General features: G+C 37.6%; 2 protein-coding genes, 1 long non-coding RNA gene and 2 pseudogenes across 5 annotated transcripts; 4 read left to right on the top strand and 1 right to left on the bottom strand.

Annotated features, from left to right (window-relative positions):
* Positions 1-341: 341 nt before the first annotated feature.
* Positions 342-12,642, top strand: LOC149099668 (uncharacterized). Of its 3 annotated transcripts, XR_016203748.1 has the most exons (8): positions 342-429; positions 10,607-10,638; positions 10,880-11,143; positions 11,233-11,599; positions 11,813-11,851; positions 11,999-12,037; positions 12,152-12,196; positions 12,497-12,642. It is a non-coding gene; the product is annotated as an uncharacterized LOC149099668 (long non-coding RNA). The 3 variants fall into 3 exon arrangements; XR_016203747.1 differs by having other exon boundaries at positions 10,880-11,599; XR_016203749.1 differs by lacking the exon at positions 11,813-11,851 and having other exon boundaries at positions 10,880-11,599.
* On the top strand, positions 2,615-4,797 carry LOC149099671 (uncharacterized; annotated as a pseudogene).
* Positions 5,752-7,901, top strand: LOC149099670 (uncharacterized). The gene has a single exon (XM_089276988.1). It carries the CDS (start codon positions 6,254-6,256, stop codon positions 7,757-7,759), a length of 1,506 nt encoding a protein of 501 aa, XP_089133114.1. The 5' UTR covers positions 5,752-6,253; the 3' UTR covers positions 7,760-7,901.
* On the top strand, positions 8,045-10,044 carry LOC149099669 (uncharacterized). Its single transcript, XM_089277867.1, has 2 exons — positions 8,045-8,434; positions 8,726-10,044. Exons 1-2 carry the CDS (start codon positions 8,224-8,226, stop codon positions 9,895-9,897), a joined length of 1,383 nt encoding a protein of 460 aa, XP_089133993.1. The 5' UTR covers positions 8,045-8,223; the 3' UTR covers positions 9,898-10,044.
* A 7,302-nt stretch (positions 12,643-19,944) lies between the features above and the next one.
* The window catches only part of LOC149099667 (uncharacterized), a 2,668-nt pseudogene continuing 563 nt past the window's right edge, over positions 19,945-22,049 (bottom strand).

Genomic DNA, 22,049 nt, shown 5'->3' with positions numbered 1-22,049 from the left:
TTGCAGTCTCCCACCCCTAAAACAGCCTCAAGACCAAACCAAGCGAGCAGGTTATTGTCGTCAATACTGGGAAGAGACAATATTGAACAAGTACGTAGCAGTAATGACTACCTGTTTGTTGTTCATTTGTTTTCATTAATTCCTTGATACCAAAGTATACCATTTTTGTGGCTCTGCCAAGAGAGCCACTATGTTATACTGACTGAGTGAGGTGTATGAGTGAGTGATGAACCGAACGGCCGCCGAACCTCTTTTCCGGAAATTATCGGGACAAAAGGCTTTCTTTTCTGGGAATCCTTCGGAACAACTCATATGGGCGAAAACAAACCGTCAAATTATCGACTTATCTGTACCAAGTTCAGCGTGGAAAACGTTGCCCGATGTCGCATTTGGCTTTCGAGCTGGAAGGTTTATTGCCGAATAGTGCAGGTATGTTTTCCAAAATTACAAGTTTTTTCTCTCCAATATTCAGTCGCAGCATTCAAGCACTGTGTCCTGTGTTTTCTCGCCATGTATCTTTAAGGTATCTTTCAGATTCAAAGCGGTTTTTGTATAGAAATCTTGCCTGAACTTCCGACTTGTACGCGGGAAATCCATGATGGCTGGCGAGCGAGTGGTGCAAATGAGCCCTTCTTGGGATCACACTATTCCCTATTAGGAACGAAATTTTCCTTTTGAGGAACAAAACTTGTCTTTCGAGACAACAATGAATCCCTTCTGGGAGCAAAACATTCCTTTCGAGGAACAAAACTTGTCTTTCAAGACAACAATGAATCCCTTCTGGGAGCAAAACTTTCCTTTCGGGGAACAAAACTTGTCTTTCGAGACAACAGTGAATCCCTTCTGGGAGCAAAACATTCCTTTCGAGGAACAAAACTTGGCTTTCGAGACACAGATGAGTCTATTCTGGAAGCAAAACATTCCTTTCGAGGAACAAATATTGTTTCCGAAGACACGAATGAGATGTCGGATGATTCAGAGTGAAATACAAATGCCTATTGGTGAAACCACGTTGCTCGGTTGCCATCATGCACAAGCCAAAGTGAATGAAACTAACAGTGAACACAGTGACACGTGCTTGACTGCAGTGCTGCATTCTAGTGCAATTAAAGTTACAGTAGCTATCAAAAGCCCTGATCGGTCGCATTGCATTGGAATTTCCCGTTCACATAATTCAACGTTTACTAAGATAGTACATCTTAGAGATAGAGAACCATCTAGAGTATCTCTGAAAAAAGTTTTGAATGGAATGAAGCACAAAAAGCTTAGAAAAAAGTGCAAAGTTTGGATCAAAAAATCAATTCCTTTGTCATCTGCTTTGAATGATATTGCTACTAGCTACAAAAAATGGAAGCTTGAACATACTAGGAGGCAAGACAGTTATTATAGCAAATATTATCCAAAACAAACCGTTTTCACCAGATACGATTTAGCTGAACGGAAAAATATCCTGTCAGGTGATATTGAGAGAAATCCTGGTCCCGATAATAACTTGTCTTATGAAATGTGTAACATAGGTCATGCTTCTGTCTTTCAAATCAGATTGCAGAGATATGGGTTAAGACCTTTGGAGGTTGGCGGAGGTGGCAATTGCCTCTTCAGAGTGATAGCACACCAGTTATACAATAACTCAAATCGTCATTTTGAAATTAGGGCTGCTGGTGTTCAATATTTACAAAATAACCCTGAACGCTTTATTGAAAGTGCAGTTTTAAACAATATGTCATGGTTTCAATACATTAGTAATATGTCCAGAGAGGGGACTTGGGGTGATCACATCATTATGCAAGCTATAGCAGATGCTTTTAATTTAAGGATTAATATAGTTGAATCCAGTGAGAATTTTGCTGAAGTAACTTTAGTAGAACCTGTGAATGTGTCACTTTATTCGAGGTCTGTATATATTGGGCACATAGGGGAAATGCATTATGTCTCCACTATACCCATAACTCATGGAACTACTTCTCAATCACCCAGCCAAAGAACGTCCCTTGACTCTGATGATTTTCCAATTAACAACCGCAAACGGAAATCAATTGACACAGCTCAAAACCAATGCATTTTATCTACATTGAGTGCAAACAAACAAACAGCTTATAACTCAAGTTCAAAAACATGTGTTGCAAGTTTCCAGTCAGTCAGTGAATTAAATTGTGCTCAATACCAAAGGGCTTGTAGAGCAAAAATGTCATCTCCTGAGCAAAAAGCAAAACAGAATGCACAACAAAAGGTTTATAGACATAAAATTGCATCTCCTGAGCAAAGAGCAAAACGGAATGCACAGCAAAAGGCTTATAGAGAAAAAATTGCATCCTCTCAGCAAAGAGCAAAACGAGATGCACAGCAAAAGGCTTACAGAGAAAAAATTGCATCTCCAGAGCAAAGAGCAAAACATAATGCACAGCAGAAGGCATACAGACGAAAAGAGGTTTATAGAGCAAAAATAGCATTGCCTGAGCAAAAAGCAAAAAAAAAAACAAACAGCAAAATACTTACAGAGCAAAGGTAGCATCTCCTGGACAAAAAGCAAAAAGGAATACACAGCAAAAAGCTTGCAGGTTGAAAAACATAACTAATATTGACTCAGTTATTTCCAAGTTTCACGAGACTGTTGCCAAAGGTCCATTGTATGTTTGCTCATGTTGTGATCAGCTATGGTATAGACATAGTGTGCTTTCTTCTAAAAAATTTAGAGAATCTAATCTTGAAAGTATCAAATGTTTATGTAATAAAACCAGTGTCAATAATGTAGAATGGATATGCAAAACATGCCATAGCTATTTGATTAAAAATAAAATTCCACCATGTGCAATCGTAAATGGGATGGTATTTCCTGAGAAACCAACTTTCTTTGATCTTAATGAACTAGAGTGCAGATTACTTGCCCCTAGGATTGCTTTTCAAAAACTTATGCAAGCTCCCAGAGGAAAACAGCTTAAAATTCATGGAAATGTTGTCAATGTACCTGCTGATGTATGTAGCACAGTGTGTCAGCTACCACGGTTACCAAGCAATACTGGGACAATAAAAGTAAATTTGAAAAGAAAATTACAGTACAAGAGCTCAACGTTGTCTTTAAATGTAAGACCACATAAGGTTCTTGAAGCTATTAATTGGCTGATTTTGAATAGTAATCTTTATAAAGATGAAGGTATAGTATTAAATCCAGCCTGGGCTAGCGAATATGATACAGAACTTGCTCAAGATAAAGATTCTTGTGAACAACCACTACCCTTAAGACCTGAATGCAGCAATGGAGCTACTAGTAGTAGCATGACTAATGATTGCATATTAAGTGATGATGACGAAGACAATTGGAGTGAAGATGAAGCAGAATCCCAAGCAGGTGTTACTGATACCATGCTAACAGCAACTGACTTCCTACAAGATAATGAGCGATCATGTATCTTCAATGTTGCACCTGCTGAAGGAAACATACCTTTAAGTATATTTAAGGATAAACATTCAGAGGAATTAGCATACCCAGGCATATTTCTTGGTCAGCCACGACAGCAAAGTAAATTTGTGCACTACAGTGATGTCTGCAAATCAGAACTTTGTAGGTCAGATAGAAGAGCTGCCATGTGTGTTGAAAATATATTTTATAAAACAAGAAAGTTACAAATGAAAATTCTTCTAGGTAAATCGAATATTGCTCTACAAAAGTGTAAGGCAAATAACAGAAACCTGACTGCACATCATTTAAAGCAAGAAGGGGCAATAGAGAGGTTAATGTGTTATGATGAGGGGTTTAAATTCCTAAGTGCATTACGAGGGTCTCCTCCATATTTTGAGAAAGCCAAGAAAGATCTGTTTGCAATGATAAGGCAATTAGGACCAGTTACATTATTTTGTAGTTTTTCATCTGCTGAAACCCAATGGTATCATCTTCTCAGAATTCTTGGTCAACTTGTAGACCACAAGATATATAGTGACAGTGAACTTGAAAACCTAAACTGGGAGGATAGATGTAGGCTTAATCAGAGTGATCCTGTCACATGTGCAAGACATTGTGATTATCAAGTTAATAAGTTTTTGAACAACTTCCTTTTAAGTTCTGTGGAGCCATTACACAAAATATCAGATTGGTTTTATAGAGTTGAGTACTAACAGCGTGGCTCACCTCACATCCACATGTTGATATGGATTGAAAATGCACCAGAATTCAAAGTGCAGAATGACTCAGAGGTGATTGTGTTTATTGATGAGATAATAACTTGTGAAAAACCCACAGACAATCCTAAATTGCTTAATCTGGTCAACAGACAAGTGCACCGCCATTCTCACACTTGTCGTAAGAATACTAAAAGTGAGTGTAGGTTTAACTTTCCACAGCCTCCTATGAGGCAAACAAAGATTCTTTATCCTCTGGATGCTGACATGCCCCAAAATGAAATAAAAGTGTACAAAGATATGTGGAAATCAATAAAAAATCATCTTGATGATATGAAGGAAGGCGAAGACATTTCATTTGATCAACTACTTTTGAATCTCAATGTTACAGAAGAGAATTATCTACTTGCAGTAAGTTCATCGCTTAACACTGCCACAATTTTCTTAAAGAGAAATCCTAATGAGCTGAGAATTAATAACTATAATCCTGCCTGTCTTAGAGCATGGAGAGCTAACATGGATATTCAGTATGTGCTTGATGTGTATGCATGTGCTGTTTATATAGTAAATTACATTTTAAAGGCCCAGAAGGGGATGAGTGATTTGTTACATGAAGCATGCAGTGAGGCCAGAAAAGGGAATACTTCTATTAAACAACAAGGGATATTGGCAGTAGATTTGTAAATAATGTTGAAATCAGTGCCCAAGAAGCTGTATATATTACACTGCAATTACCCATGAGAAGGTCATCTAGGCAGATTATATTTATAAACACTTCACCTCCCGAAGAGAGAGTTGAACTTCTTAAGCCCCTGAATGATATAAAGGAAATGGATGATGATTGCGAGGAAATTTACACCAGTGGATTGCTTAAGCGATACTGTAAACGGCCAGCCAAACTGGAAAATGTTACCCTTGCGGACTGGGCTGCCTGGTATGACAGAACAGGGAAGCCATGTGTAAAGTTGTCTTATGAAATGGATACTGATGGTTTTCCATCAGAACGTTTTGTTGACCATTTTCATAACGATGATAATGAAGGTGATGAAAAGGAATTTAGCAAAGCTAAAAAAAGAAACAAAGCTAGAATTATTAGAAGTGTGTGGTTTAACAAGGAAGCTGAACCTGAAAAGCACTACCGTGAGATTTTGATGCTATTTACATCATGGAGGAATGAGGAAACAGACCTTATTGGTGCTTATTCTACTTTCCAAGAGCGGTATAGAGCAATGTCTAAATCTATTGATGAACAAATGAAACAATATGCTGTGTGCAATGAAGACTTTAATCAAATACAACTAGATATGAATGTACTGGAAGAATCTTATGACTCCATAGCACCTTGTAATCAAGATATTGAGCAACAAGACTTAGGTGAAGGCAGCCAGGACTTACATGCTGACTTCAATGAGAATTACAATCTTTCTGATGACATAGGAATACCATCAGCTGATAATACTGAGCCTTTAATATTAAATGAAGTACCAGATGATGAACACCGCCTCATGGTTCAAACATTGAACAAAGAACAGAAGGAATTTGTTTATCACGTTTTACATATGATCAAAATATCACAAGAACCATTTTACTGCTTCCTCTCCGGAGGAGCTGCTGTAGGAAAATCACATGTCACTAAAGCTTTGTATCAAGCAGCTTTGAAGTATTATAACTCTAGAGCTGGAGAACGTTTTGCTGAAATCCATGTCCTAATGTTAGCACCAACTGGTAAGGCTGCATATAACATTAAGGGAAATACCATTCACAGTGCACTAGCAATACCAGCTTGTCAATCATTGAAAACCTATAGGCATCTTGACTCTAGTAGACTCAATTCTCTAAGATGTCACATTGGAAGTGTCAAACTTATTTTCATAGATGAAATATCAATGGTTGGAAACACAATGTTTAATGTGCAAATAGATAACAGACTTAAAGATATCAAAGGAAGCCCACTACCTTTTGGAGGTGTTAGTATTGTGGCTATAGGGGATTTATTCCAACTGCAACCAGTCATGGATGATTACATATTCAAAGATTTGAGCACAGAATATGGAATTCTTGCTCCAAATCTATGGCAGGAACTTTTCAAAATGTTTGAGCTCCATGAAATTATGAGACAGAGAGTAAACAGTTTGCAAAAATGCTTAACAGATTAAGAGAAGGGAAGCATACTCAAGAAGACATAGCAATGCTGAAACAAAGGGTTCTACAACCTAACAATGGCAGTTATCCAATGAAAGCTCCACACTTGTTTATACAGAATGAGAAAGTAAACAATTTCAATAATAGAGCACACAATGCTATCCAAGGCATGAAATACACAATAAAGGCTTATGATAGTGTTGTAGGAGCAAATTCACATGAGCTTAGAGATAAGATATTAAGCCAAATACCCAGTGATCCAAGGAAAACAAAACAGTTACATGGTGTATTAAATTTAGCAATAGGAGAGCGAACAGAAATATGTCTAAACACACGGACTGATGATGGCATGACAAATGGTGCTAGCAATGTGATTAAATGTATACAGTTACACCAAACAGGCAAGCCATCTGGTATAGTATGGGTAAAGTTTGACCATACTGATGTTGGTGAAAAAACTAGACATGAAAACAGGCAACTGTATGTCACTGGCATTGAACCTACATGGACTCCAATAAAACCAGTAACTGCTGAATTTAAAGTTAGTAGAACCAGAAGTGTCCAAGTTGTAAGAAAGCAATTTCCACTTAGACCAGCTGCGGCAAGGACAATTCATAGAGCTCAAGGTGATACTGAAGCTAGAATTGTTGTGAATTTTGAAACTCGAAGAGCTATCCCACACATACATTATGTTGGTCTAAGCCGAGTAACAACTTTAGAGGGCTTGCATATCACTGATTTATGTGAAGGCAAGATAAAAGTTAGTCAAGATGTAGAGAAGGAAATGGAGCGTTTGAGAACAGAAGGTAAATTAGATATCTGCATTTCACCTATCTATAATTCACCTGATTCTTGCATTAAGTTATGTTATCTCAATGCACGTTCCTTACACAAACACATTGGAGATATACGAGTAGACCTTAACTACTCAAGTACAGATGTGACCTTGTTTTCAGAAACTCGGTTTTCTGTGAGCGATAGTAACAGCATATATGACATTGATCAGTATAGTTTATTTAGAAATGATGCTCCTTCAGTTGGAAATGTTAGACCATTTGGTGGTACAGCAGTTTATAGTTGGATTGAATATTATCCAGGGTATCCATATTGCTGCAATACAAATGGAGTAGAAATAACAGTAATACGATTAATGGTTGTTCCCCATGTTACCTATATAGCCATTTATCGGTCTCCTCAAGTTTCAATCAGGCAACTATTGACAGCTTTATCAGAAGTTCTAGCAATGCGTTTAACCAATTTTAAAATATTTATGGGTGATTTCAATGTCAACTGGTTTAACCACTCAGAAAGAGAACCTTTGTACAATTTTTTCATCAGGGAACATCAGTATAAACAACTAATGTCATCGTATACAACAGACAATAAGACTTGCATAGATCACATATATACCAACTTGCCAGAAACACAAGTTAGAGTTGGTATTTTAGAAACATATTTTACAGACCATAGAGCAATCTATGCATTGCTTGACAATTTTTCCTAACATCTTTCCTACATTGGGCAATATAATGACCCTTTATCTTAAGAAAATTAAGGAAAAACTCTGATAAAAATAGCTAATAACATTTACATGATCAATATTGTACTAACAAAAACTTGTTTAATGGTCTCATAAATGGAACTTATTACCATATTACATGAAATTTTCATGACACTTTAATTTTGCAAATCAAAGAAAATCATGAAAATTAAGTGTTATGAAATAAATGTGATGAAATTTGTGTTTATAAGGATTGACAGTCAGAACTGTGAGCCACCGTCTACACTATTATAAAATGTTCGAGTAATTGCGCGCGCTGTGATTGGTCAGTTCGAGTTCATTATAGCTCCATAAAGCACTCTGCTTACGTCACGCGTGTGCATTATAACTCAACATATGCACCCAAGCTACGTCATGAAAATTTTGCCCTGGACAAAATTTGAGAATCAGCTAGTCCGTCCGCCATTATGGCTGAAGAATTTCCACAGTTTCAACTCGGGTTCAAATTCCTGAACGCCGAGAAAAGTAGCAGCGTTAAGGAGTCTCAAAATGAGGCACCTGTTCCAAAGAAAAAACGGTTTGCAGAACTGACAGAAGCGGAGAGAAACCGGCTTTTGGTGGAAACGCAAGCAAAGTCTACGAAGAGCTCGACAAATTGGGCAGTAAACGCTTTCAAAGGTATGAATTTACGTAAACATGACTACAATCCAATACACATCTCAAACACTAAAACTTAAAACCTGTTTTAATTTAAAAGGCAGAATGATGAAAAAAGCATATTACAATGCTTCCTAAATAATGAGTTATACTGGCTTATCTACATCTTTGTCAACAAAAAGCAACATTTCACTTGTTTATACAATTAAATGTTTTCTAGCAGCTGTTGCGTATATCATTTAACAGTTAACCACTCGAAATACGCTTGCAACACTTAAAAGCTGAGTTGGAAAAAATGTTTTCTTTTCCTAGAATGGGGTGCACAAAAAGTTCCTGTGCTGCCAAAACTAGAGGAAATGAGCGACGAACAACTTGACAACAGTCTGTCACAGTTTTATACAGAAGCACGAAGCAAAACGGGTGAAGAGTACAGCAAGTCGTCCTTAATTACGTTCAGAAATGCAATAGAGAGGCATTTGAACAACCCACCTTATAACAGAAGTTTGAAGCTAAATTCTTCAACGTTTTCAAATTCCAACCGTATGCTGAACGCCAAAATTAAGAGCCTGAAACAGCAAGGGAAGGAAAATGTGCAGCACAAAGAGGCCATGCCAGTTGACGACTTGCAGAAATTGAAAGCTGGTCCAGTATTAAGCCTTGCAAATCCATGGTCTTTGCTGAGAAACGTGTGGTTCCATGTTGTTCTCTACTGGTGTAGAAGAGGTCGTGAAGGGCAGAGAAATTTGAAGCCGACGAGTTTTGCATTTGAAGTAGACGAGCAAGGCAAGCGCTACGTTACTATGACCCACGACGAGACCACCAAAAACCATCCCGGTGGACTTCAAGACCGATCCAGCTTTGAGAAGACGGCTCGTATGTACAAAACAGAGAGTGAGAACGACGGCTACCGAGCGCTGAGCTTGTATATCTCCAAGCTGAATCCGAAATGCAAAGCCTTATTTCAGCAACCTCGATGCGACTGGAATGAATCCGCCATCACATCCGAAAACTGGTACGAAAACCGCCCGCTTGGTGTCAACACTCTTGGAAACATGATGAAAGAAATAAGTACAAAGGCCAAGCTTTCCAAAGTTTACACAAATCACTGTGTTCGGGCGACAGCGATAACCTTGTGGTCTCAAGCCGGTTTGTCAGATCGCCACATCTGCCACATTTCGGGACACAGAAACCCGAATAGTCTCCAGCATTACAATTCTCGTCCGTCGTCTATCCAGCTCAGGCAATGTAGTGATGTCTTGTCTACTGCTCTACAAGGGGCGGACCAGACAAAACAGAAATCTCCACAATGCGATGAGCCTTTTAGTCAGCCAAAAGCAGCAGAAGTATCAGGCAGAGTGGTTGAAATGCACAGCCGATCATCCACCACAACGATCCACAGCGAAATGCTTGGCGGCATGTTCAATTCTTGCACAATCGGTTCAATGCAAATCAATCTTTATCCTCCTCAGAGCAAAAGTCAGTGAACTGGGGAACTGCTTCAGCTTTCGAAGATTCTTTTTGCTGTAATAATTTCTTTAGAACCGTTCTGACTTTTTTTAGAAAACGTTTGTTTCTTGCCACAAAGGGAACGGTTTTACTTTTCATTCAGCATTTAAGCCAACAAAAAGAAAGCATGTACATGTAAGGAGAATACTTATTTTGATTAATTAAAATTCGCAACCCTTTTCTTGTTTAATATGTCTATGTTAATGTGGTGGTTTACATTTTATAAAAGAAATAAAAAAACTTGCCCTTCGTGCATTGTTGAGTTATATAAGCACTTGGGAATTTTTAAGAACACTCGAGAAGTGCAAGAAGCACTCGGCTGCGCCTCGTGCTTCTCTATGCACTTCTCTCGTGTTCTTAAAAATTCCCGCGTGCTTATATAACTCAACAATGCACTCGGGCGCGTTTTTTATTTCTATATTATTAAAATTTTGTTGGTCATCGTGAAAACATTTTTAATATACAGCCATGAGGATAGGCATTTTAGTGCAAGACACAGCATTTAAGTGAGTCCAGTATTTGGGTTTTGGCAAAATCTGCACCTCTCAGAATGTACCAAATTTATCATAAATATTCCATAGTCCTAGCCCAATGCAGGCAATAGGTAAGGTTATAATATGGAATGCTTCTTTGTCCCATTCAAATCTTTCATATTTCTCTGTATTAACCATTTTGCTCTTCCTGCAGGTCTGTGCCAGTCAACAAGTAATTGAAGAACTGTAAGTAAATATTATCCTTTATTTATCTTTTTACTCATGCATAACAATTTCAGACTCGTCTTATGTCAACTCTTTCATTATAGCTAACCACACTGCCACTGTAGCTAACAGTAATGTTATAAAATGATGGATAATGTACCGATAAGTTCTACTACACTTGCTTTCTAGAGTAGATGTTTCCTAAGGCCAACGAGAGTTGAGATCAGCTCATTTATTGTACTTTGTTTTAATTTCCATCCAGATGTCTACAAAAGGACAGTCAAAGAAAACTAATCAAAGAAAAAGTATGGGTAAAGGTATTTTCATACAACAGTAAGGTTTTCTAGCCTCACACTTTTACAGAAAATGCAACAGTTGATATACAAAATATATCACTGACAATTTATAATGGATGATTGTCATTATTATCCTCTTTGATATCAATTGTTATTTCTTTCATTAGGTGATCATTTGTCATCTACTAGCAAATTACATGTTCCTTCAAAAGATTCTACTAGTTTGACTGGTAAGTATTGGAACTCCAAATAACAAATTTGATGCATCATGATTGTTATCATTATCCTATTTCATATCAATTGTTATTGCTTTCATTAGGTGATCATTTGTCATCTACCAGCAAAGTACATGTTCCTTCAAAAGATTCTAGCAGTTCAACTGGTAAGTATTGGAACTCCAAATAACAAATTTGATGCCTCATGATTGTTATCATTATCCTATTTGATATCAACTGTTATTGCTTTCATTAGGTGATCATTTGTCACCTACCAGCAAAGAACATTTACCTTCAAAAGATTCTACTAGTTCGACTGGTAAGTATTGGAACTCCAAATAACAAATTTGATGCATCATGATTGTTATCATTATCCTATTTCATATCAATTGTTATTGCTTTCATTAGGTGATCATTTGTCACCTACCAGCAAAGAACATGTACCTTCAAAAGATTCTACTAGTTCGACTGGTAGGTATTGGAACTCCAAATAACAAAAATAATGTTGCATGAAGAAAAATGACAAAAATCTTTCTTAGATTCTTAAAGCTATTGCACCATTGAATGAAAATGTCAATTTTTCTGACTAATTAGAAAGTACAAGAACAACACTTCATTATTAACAGTTTTCTTGAAAACAGCTATCTCGAAAATTAAGAAAAAAATGTACAAACTATTTTACAGGCACAAATGACTCACTGACTGAAAGTTGGGAAGACAAAGGTAAATTCAACCACCATTGTTTGAAGGCTGTCACCCCATTTCTTTCTACAACTCACTCAGCAATACTTTAGTATGACAAAACTAATCATACTTAATTATTTTTGCCTAAGTTGATAAATATCCTACCATTATTTTATTATTTTTTAGGCACTCACCACTTGCCAACTGAAATGTTGGTAGACAAAGGTAAGTCCAATAATTGCTGAAATGTACAACTTTTCATGGAGGGAAGTTTTCAGTCAGTAAAGTTATTCAACAGGCACTTCAAGTTACAAAATAGTTTTTCAACATTTCTTTTAGGCAATAATGACAAGCCTACTATAAACGTGGAAGGAAAAGGCGAAGGTAAATACAGCGTCTTCAATTGTACACTCATGACCAATCTTTAGTATGTTCAAAACTACTAGAGCTTGTCATCAATCAAAAATTCAGTCTATACAAAGCTGCGAGTTTATTCCAAATAAACAATTACAAAATTAACAATTCATTCATTCTTTCTTTCTTTCTCTCTTTCTTTCTTTCTTTTTTTCATTCAGCTGTATTATTATAAATTGGGAAGCAGTCCAATCCTTTACCTATACCTTCCTAAAATGTATATTATTTTGATCATTAAATAGTGAACATCAAATATGCATACATTTTCAGGACCCTCTGTAAAGACAAGCAACTTCATCAAGTAAGTTATATTTACACTGTTTTATTTGAAATCCTTCAGAAAAAAAAACACAACACGAATCTTCATAGAAACACGACATATATCCACTACATTTTATTTTAATCAATTTATTTCATTAGGATATCTTCATTTAACCAGCCGCTTGAGGAAAACCAGATTCAAGGGTTTATTCACAAGCTCAGTGACATACGAACATCGACAGTAGGAGCTGCTTCTTACTTTGATTTTCAGCTTCAAACGTCGCCCACAAAATCTGTAAGAGCTCTCTGCTACTCTCCCGAAAAGCGGCCTAAAATAAAGGAAATGCAAGACAAAAAGCAACCTGTGAGTTTCGACAATGTACAGCAAACTGTAGGCAGACGTTGAGCTTTAGAAGAAGAGTATACCATCAGGAAGAAATCCAGAGTAACGCCCCACATAGTAGACTATGAATACGACCCCGCATTTTCGCAAATGCATTTTAGCATTAGTGAAATTGATGATATTTCAGACTTTCAATCAATATCAGTAAAAGCAAAAGTAATGCTTATTGGAGAATCCGAAGTTGTAAATGTTAGGGGCAAACCTTTGACTAAGATAGATTACATTATCGCCGACAGCACTAAATCTATCAAGCTCCTAGCTTGGGAAAATAAAGTTGTTCTTGAGGCAGACAAATCCTATCATATTGAAGGAATAAGTGTGCGTAGTTTTAATGATGAGAAATATCTGACTACCACAAAATACACGTCAATCCATCCAATAGAAGAGCTTGTTGCTGTAAATGATGCTCAGTGTGACTATGGTAATGTCGTCATTGGCTCAGTTCTAGGAGTCAGTGTTTCCCATTACAAAATTTGTCTTTGTAACACAAAAATACAGGTCGCCGATAATACTACTACAGTGAAGTGCAATAAATGCAAACTCACCGTCTTTGCCAATGCATTACTCGACTCGTCCGTGACAAAGTTAATTATCAAAGATAACTCAAGTCAGATGCACACTTACACTGCATTGAATACTACCATGGACACGTTTCTACATAAAGTGGCTAACAAATCTGTTACTGACTGTGATGATGAACAGCTTGTGGAAATTTTTGCCTACAAAACTTTCGAATTTACAGTCAGTGAGAAAGAAAAACTTGTAAGCAGCATAACTGTAAACACATCAATGCAAAGTGATAAGTAATAACTGTTATTACGTTACCATGTATACCGTTCTAATGCTAGCCTGCGTAGCAAGTGCAAAAGGGAAATGGGACGCCCCTTTCACTACTTCCACATTGTCCCACAATGCATCGCTCCCATAGATTTCATGGGAAATTGAACGAGAAAAACCTTTTCATGGGCTTGTTTAAGGTGGCTCGATAGTCAAGAAGACCTTTTACTTGAAAATCAAACTTAATTAGACAATATCAACATCATCACACTAGTTGCCATGAATGACAAACACAATGATGTTTGGGTCTCTTGTTTCCATGGTAACAGCACAAGCCTTGGTATGGTGTCTCACAGGATGCTTTTATAACAATAACTGAGAAAAAACACCAAGTCACTAAGGCAAGAAACTATTTTTTACAAATTATGTTTACAATGGTCTATGCAATGAACCAAAATGATTGGCTGGCATTGATTATTTGCAGAGAAAAAAATCTGAGAAGTTGAAATTTACAAAAACAGGCCTTTTTGGCCAATACCCAGCAGCAGTGTTTTGCCTGCTGTAGTAAAAGAATTCAACAGATCAGCATTATTTTGGTTCATTGCATAGAATGTTTGTCAACCTTCAGCCTGAGCCTCAGAAAGCTGGAAAAGTTAAAAGCATGGAAAAATAGAAATGTCCCCATTTACCTTTTCCATGCAAGTGTGAACATTGAAAACTGCATAGGGTAGAGAAAAAAATTCCTAGGGCTAGGTCTTATCATTTCTGTAAGAATTTCTAGTGCAGAAGTATTTGTTTTGCATTGGAGCAATGGAGGAAAATAGATGGCAGCACTGTGCTTTTTCTCAGAAAAGTTAGAGAATGGAGGTTGCAGATAAACAACATACCAGCTCCAAAACAATGCAAGAATTTCATGCAAATCTTACCTCACAAGCAAACAGTCTGAACACGTCTTTCATTAACTCAGTCGTTTAATCACGCGGAAAACATTACAAAACAACTCTTCTGCTTCCAACTTGCATGCAAAGTTCGGCCAAAAAAGTCAAACAAGAGCCAAAGTAGCTCTTTTTTTGTCAGCAACCTCAACAAAAAGCCAACGAGCAGGAATCTGACCCCATTGCATCCTGGGAAATATGACTTTTCTTTGAGTGGGAAAGACCTACTTCCAACCAATTTCATGTTCTTTTAGAAGTCTCTGACCAGGCTTCAATAATACACTAAAAGTTTTCCAGTCACTTCCATTGTTGATTGAAACTTTTATATTAGAAAGTTGAAGCCTGCTGAGACAAGGCTCATTTGCTCTATGGCCCCTTGTCCATGAACTAGAAACTACCAGTAGCTGGAATCTAGTATCTGGTTGAAGTTTGTCACATTCACAGTGCCAATAAACAGTTCTTTGGAATTGGCAAGGTTTAAGCCTTCTCAGCCCTTCATGATGAGCTCAGGCACCAGCAAATGAACCAAAACACAGCAATTTAGCTATAGTTTTGCCCATCTTTGAGGTAATGTGGCAAACGATTCTTCCGATCACAAAAAGAATGCAAATGAACTGACTGCAGTCACGTGAGCAGCTGCCATGTGACAAAATATATGCATGCTGTACCGAGTCCCTCATCATGACTTTTGCTCAGAAAGGAGTGTTTAAAATCCCCCCCTCTCAAATGTTAAACAAAATCTTCAGATTCTTACATATTTCCTTGACTATTGAGCCACCTTAAGGAATTAACTTGATCGAAACTCAAACAAACATGCATTTTCTTTGTCAGGGTTTTTTCGGAAATAGAGCCTCCCAATCCCTCCACCCTAAAATCTACGAGAGTAGATGCGGAAGAGGCGAATTGACCGCGCGCGGCCTCTCGCATTCCGTCTCATTCTTTTTGCACATGCTATGCAAGCTATTCTTATGGAAGTTGTACGGGCAGACCATATGTTTGAATGGTGAAAATGAGGTCACTTTTCAAACATTTGTATCCCTCGTTAATTTTGTTGTTACTGTTTTGATATTGAATACTCATAGTGATTTTTTACAAAGCACAGCCCACCAAATGTTCAGATACGCATTAGCTCATAGAGACTAGCTTCATCTGTTACAATTAGTTGTCACATGTTGGTTTATGTTTTTGACAATTGTAAATGCGAGTTTGAGGGTGCTGACCATTATGTTCCATGGTTAAGCCAAACCTTTATTCTCACTCTAATGCATTATAGCGCTATGACGATAGAAAAAATTATTCTATTTTTGAACTTTTTCATGAGATCATTCGCATTCTGATAATCATGAGAGTTACATCACATAATGGTCAGTCACTAGTACAAACACGCTATCTGTTACCACAGAGGTTACCTCCAATGTAAAAATAAAACAAAAATAAAACAGAAAAATCGTTGAAATTATACAATCACTTTTCTCTTACATATTGTAGTTACGTTGTTGATATTATTTTTTATTTACAAATTAACTTATCCGTCGCCACAGCAAATGGTTCGATCGAGTTCGATTACCGACTAAAGTTCAATAACAAATACCAGTAGTAGAGCCACATGCAGTCTCCGACTGCCTATTTTTTTCTTTTAAAAGACAGACAAATAAGAGTTACAGGAAATGGACACATGTCGTGCACTTGGAACAATTAAATTACAGTTGAACTCCAGTAATAATACCACCAACAGGTTTTTTTTCGCGTGCAACCATAAACCGTACCTTGATGGCTAAAAATATGAGCGTTACGTCCAGAACACCTTAACTGCCTTAAGCAGCCTTAAGCAGCCTTAAGTGATACCAAAATGCATAATTTACACCCCTAAACGAGACGATGAGCATATCCGTCACTTTCATGTTGGAGTTCCCCCTCCCGGCTGTATAACATTTTTCTGGGTGCCTGGCCATAATCATGCAGTTTCTTGTACCTTTATTTTCCAGGTAATTTTCATTAAATATAACAATTTTAATTTTAGATCGAGTCAAAGACGAAAATGCAAGTTGAAATAGAACTTGGGACAAGACTTGGGAGGTCGATTGCAAAGTCCACAACCTCAACCGTTACGGTGCCAAAACCTAATAAAAAAACCTTGGACATTCCCATAGAGAAAATAGTGAGGGAAAATGTTAAAGAAGCGGAGTGGAAAGATTCAGCCATGGCAAGGAGTGCACATCATGCAATTCCCTCGTCAACTCTATCATGTCAGTACTGGGGCCAAGTTTGTTCCTGAAATTCTAGGTTTGGTAAAAAAAGATGTGGAAGAGTTAGAAAAACAATACTTTACGCCCAATGAAGATCGTCCTTGAAATGTCACAAATATCATCAGATGAGGCAATGGGAACAAAAGCCGTGCAATTTCTTTTGCAGGAAATAGTCGAGTATTCTGCACTTATTGCAATGTATCGCGCAAAACTTCGAGACGTGCAATCTCAGCTAAAAGGCAAAGAAATTGTGATAGAAGAACTCAAGGCACTAATGGAACAAAACAGTGTTAAGTGGCTGTCCCGCTAAAAGTGGTCCACTTGACTTCAGGACCAAAAATAATTTTCCTTCATTTTTTGTCAGTGAAAAGGGTTTGACACATATAGAAAAAAGCAATTTATTATTTTCCAATTCCTTATTTTTGCTTTGCTACGAGCCAAAATTGAATTTTGGCTGAACTGAGGTTGCCGACTGTGATCAGAAAGGTAAAATTCACCGATTTTGTGAAGCGTGCTACGTCGCCAAAAATGCAGCTCATGGAATTTCGTTTTCATACGAATTTTAAGGTACATTCATTACTTTGACTGACGACATATGGAAACTTTGCGAAAAATTCTAAGCTTACCAGCGAGGCTGGAAGACACCCTACTCCGAGGCCTTTGATCACCTACTAAGATTTAGCCAAATTTGACAGGGAAAATCTCAAAAGTTGGGTCTAAATGAAGCCTAAAAAGCACATCACAGTAAATTTCATACCTTAATAAACCGTTCTATAAGTTCAAACTGGTGGGTATCCCCTTGGATTACGCGCGAGAACAGATCAAAATCTGCCACAGTCAGTGTGTTTACATAGCCATCGCTCGTGTCAAAGCTCATTTGTATAACCTTAGCACCCGGTGAAAACACATCTTCTTCCGTTCAGGTTTGTTTGTTGACCTTCTGAGTAGTGGCAAAAAGCTTCCTTTAATACTTCTGTACTCTCTAGATCCAGTTTTGAAGTGAAGGTTGCATTAAAGTTGATCAATTCTCAAGACTTGCGAGACTGCAAAAGTAAATAATGGCGCCGGTCTGCAGAAATTAACTGTAGCCATCGTCCTGACCCTTCAATAAATTCTGCCGTAGAAGTAGCACTAGGAGAAGAAGAAAATCGTAAGTTTTCATTTACCGTTTAATGGCAACTTAATCCTGTACTACTGCGAAGACTACTGAGAGCTTGAGCGCTATATGCCCGAATTTGAAAAACAACAACAACGAACACTTGCCGGTTGCATCGCTGCTGGGAAATGAACCTGAATGAACACAACACGCTTGAATGGAACTATGTTTTGCGATGAATGATGGGCTTTACTTCTGTTTTATGCTTGATGCTTGTCTTTCAGTATCTTGCACAGCGCATAAAATAAACTTCGGGATCCATTTATCGGGCCGTTTATACAACGAAAGCTGCACCGGCTTCGTCAAAATGTCACACAAGTTGTAACATGACCGATTACCCGGGAGGGGGATACTCCCTTATATGTGCTATATAGGTATCTGTATGTGAGGCCCCAAAGAGTAGGGTTTTTCAGCCGTTTGGGTCATAAATAGGGTATCGATTTTGGCCATTTTGGTTATAAATTGGGTATGGTTTTAGCACTCTAGTCTTGACTTGGGTATGTTTCTTAGAAAAAGCTACTTTTTCATCATTATCAATAGGACCTTCAACAAAAGCCCTTCATAACGTATGTTTACGGCAACTGTGTCAGCCGCAACGGTCATAAATAGGCTATCGAATTTTAAGTCAGGTCATAAATAGGGTAGCAAAAAATGCAGATTTTGGTCATGAAGAGGGTAAGGGTTTTGGGAAGGGGGCTGCACACCCCCACTCAACTTTTCTGGAAGTACCCCAGTAAGAGTGCATGTCCCATTACTTAACCATATGTTTTGTGAGGCGGAGAAATCAAAGACAAACTATTTTTATGCCAATAATTCTGGTGTTGTCAGAAAAAATGGGAAGGGTAGTAGTCCTATAAACACAAAGTAAGAAATCGGCCTCTGAACAGCTGCACGCACTTCGATATGGACATTTTTTGGAAGGTTTCTTGGTTCCATCTTTTGATTTTCTTCCATTGTGTTTTCTGGGAAAAACGGACGGCTGATAACGGGAAAGGAAAAGTGAATTTTAGGTCCATGTCTGCTTCCTCCGCCCTCATGTATTAGCAACTCCTTATATTTTCCGAGGAAAGGTAGATAAAAATAGAAAAGGTGCAATGATTGTCGTCGTTCGGTCATACTGAAAAGATTGCACTAGTCCAAAAAATTAATGGGTGGCTTTTTCATTATCAATATTGAAATGAGACATATGAAACTCTTGCCATACATCGATGAACATTTGATATTCAGTGATCATACATGAAGGATCTAATGACTCTCTTCACTCCGCATGCGCAGTTCGAGGCAGCTTCGCTAAATTTAAAATGGCGGAGCGAGGTAAGCGTCTGTCCCGTCCTCCAAAGAGGTTTATTGACGAGTATTTACCAGTGTTTAAAGCCAAGAATGAAAAGAAGATGAGAAAGGACAACCAACTGTATGAAATTGAAATTCGCGAGGTCGATAAAGAGAAGCAAAGGATCAAAATTCACTACAAAGGTTTTTGCGAAGATACAGACGAATGGCGTGACTATGGGGATGATTTTTTCCATTTGTGAGACTTGAGAAAGCATATATTCCTCAAGAAATTTCTTTGGAAGATAGAAAGAACAACCTTTTCGGTCAACTCTACAGGGAAGTAAAACAGAAACTGTGGTCTGGGCGTCGTGATGACCCAGATATTAGGATTGAACTCAACATGAACCCTGATGTATTTGATCAAGGGCTTGGATTGGTGGTCAAAGCATGTTATCAGAGACAGAGAGAAGTATATCAAATCACCGATAATCATGATTTAGATGATTTGCTGGGGCTGAAATGGAACGAAAGAATATTAAATGAAAATGGAGACTTTGCATATGTGATCAACGGTACAGTTAAATAGTGGTTGTCCAAGAAGAGCTCAATTGTTGAATATAAATACATTGGAGCCAAATATATTAAATCAGAAATAGAAGACTCACATATGTTGGTGTTTACCTTTGTTCGAGGTGATGGCAACAAAATACAATACTTAAATGGGGCTTTTTAATGAAAATACAGAAATAACATGTTGAACATTTACAATAGTTTTTTGTCAAAACTCTAGTGTAGATATCAGTTATTCAGATTCCAAATGCTCTTTCTCAGTAGAGATGATATACTCCCTTTTCTTTAGAAACCCTTAATGGTTGTTGCATATCAAATTATACTCCCACAGTATGAATTTATACTCTTCTCGCAGCTTCAAATGCCAAGGGAGCATAGAAAGCTATTTGGTGTTTGATGTCTAGTTGCAAAGTTTTCATCGTGAAGTAACTGAAATCTGCACTGGATATAACAGAAACTCATCAGTTAATCTGTTACAAGCAGACATTTCTGTTTCCACTGTCCATTAATTTTGATGAGATGTGAGCAACATGTGGCATGTTCACAGTTGACACACTTGTAGGAACAGGTTTTGATTGTGACCAATATTAGAACAGTTGGAACAGGCATAGCTGTTTTTAACCCTCACATAACCACCTGCCTCAAGACACTGAATTCTATTTTTCTTCAGGAAAAGTTGCTTAAGGGCAGCAACTCCTCTATGATTGGTTGAGCGAAAATAGTCCTTTGATGCCCTGTCGTTATACTTTTCCATTCCCCACTGGGTATAGTAAGCAATATTCTTGTATAACTTTAGAAATTCAGGAACATGGGCATTAAGGGCATGCATATATGGTGTCACATCCTTTGTTTGATATAGCTTAAGAAAATTTTCAAACCAGCTTTTTATCTTAGTCTTGAGCTGCATGATTTCAGTGTCACAGTGGAAATCAAGCTTTAAATCCCCAATGATATCCATGAAACCAGCCCACAGATTTTGAATTTGGTTACCCATTATTTCATCATTGAGAAGTGATGAAATTTTGATATTTTCAAATAATTTAAGTTTCTCTGGACCAGTGAGATCTCGGTATTCCAACTTTTTGGAGTCCTTACCAATATGCCATTGAAATGATATGCCCAGATTTCTAAGGAGTGTTTCATAGGTTGCCATATGTTTATATTTATCCCTTGGGAACCCATTTGTAAATGTATCTTTCTTCTCGATAGTATCCATCCTCCGCAGTTCTCTAATTAATAGTTCAATTAAGTTATCTGAAATTCTAAGAAAAAGATGTAATGTATCTATAACTACATGATCAAGAGGAATGAAAGGAAATAAGGGATCATGTTTACAATTATATTTCTTTGATTTGGCATATTTGCTTATTTCTTCAAGGTTTCGTGCCCCTAATTTTAAGTCAGTGAGGGACCACTGTTTATTAAAATCCCATCTCTCTATTCGAGGACACTTACACCATATACAAGCATAGTCTTGGTTTGCAGCCCCCAATCCACAGACACAAGCCAAAACTTTCCAATCCCCCCCCAGAAAGTACTCAATGGTATACGTTTTATCATTTACTGTAATTTTTGTCAGTGATGTCATCTCACTGCTGAGATCAAAAAGACTTTCCTTTAAATTTTCATAACTCTCAGCTGTCTTAATAATTGCTAAGATATAATTTCCTTTCTCGCCCATTGTCACTTCTTTCTCATTCAGTATAGTATAAGTAAAATTAACAATCTTTAACCTTTTACCAATTTGAGTTCCGTCCCCACTGAACTTGACTTTGATAATGTCATCCTTGAGCTTTATCTGTTCCAGCTGCTTTCGGAGGCTGTCTTTGAACTTTACTTGCACACCCTCTGCTTCTCCTGGAGTGGGGCTTAAGGTCCAAGATACATTAAGGTCGTTGATTCTTTTAATGACCTTGGACAATTTGGGGAAGTCTTTGGCTTTTGCTGAAAATTCACGCCAGGCCTTGTTGGAAATGTTGAACTTGTCTTTTAAATACAACCACATGTTCAAATCATCTACTTCTTGGTCGGTCATTTCCTTTTCCTGGTTATCTGTAAAAGGAAGTTCGTCTTCTTCCAGGAGCCTAAGGGTCTCGAGCTTTCCCGTATCTTCGTTGCAAGTCTCTACTTTAGTTGCCACATAATCGTACAAACCAAGAAAGGAAAGTGTTGCGTGACATTCTTCTTTTAATGGCCTCTTCAT

Source organism: Orbicella faveolata, unplaced genomic scaffold, assembly GCF_042242905.1.
Source record: "Orbicella faveolata isolate gen_17 unplaced genomic scaffold, um_ofav_v1 contig_46, whole genome shotgun sequence".
Lineage (NCBI taxonomy): Eukaryota > Metazoa > Cnidaria > Anthozoa > Scleractinia > Merulinidae > Orbicella > Orbicella faveolata.
Note: the sequence above shows the minus strand (reverse complement) of the source record. Positions and strands in the feature narration are given on the sequence as shown.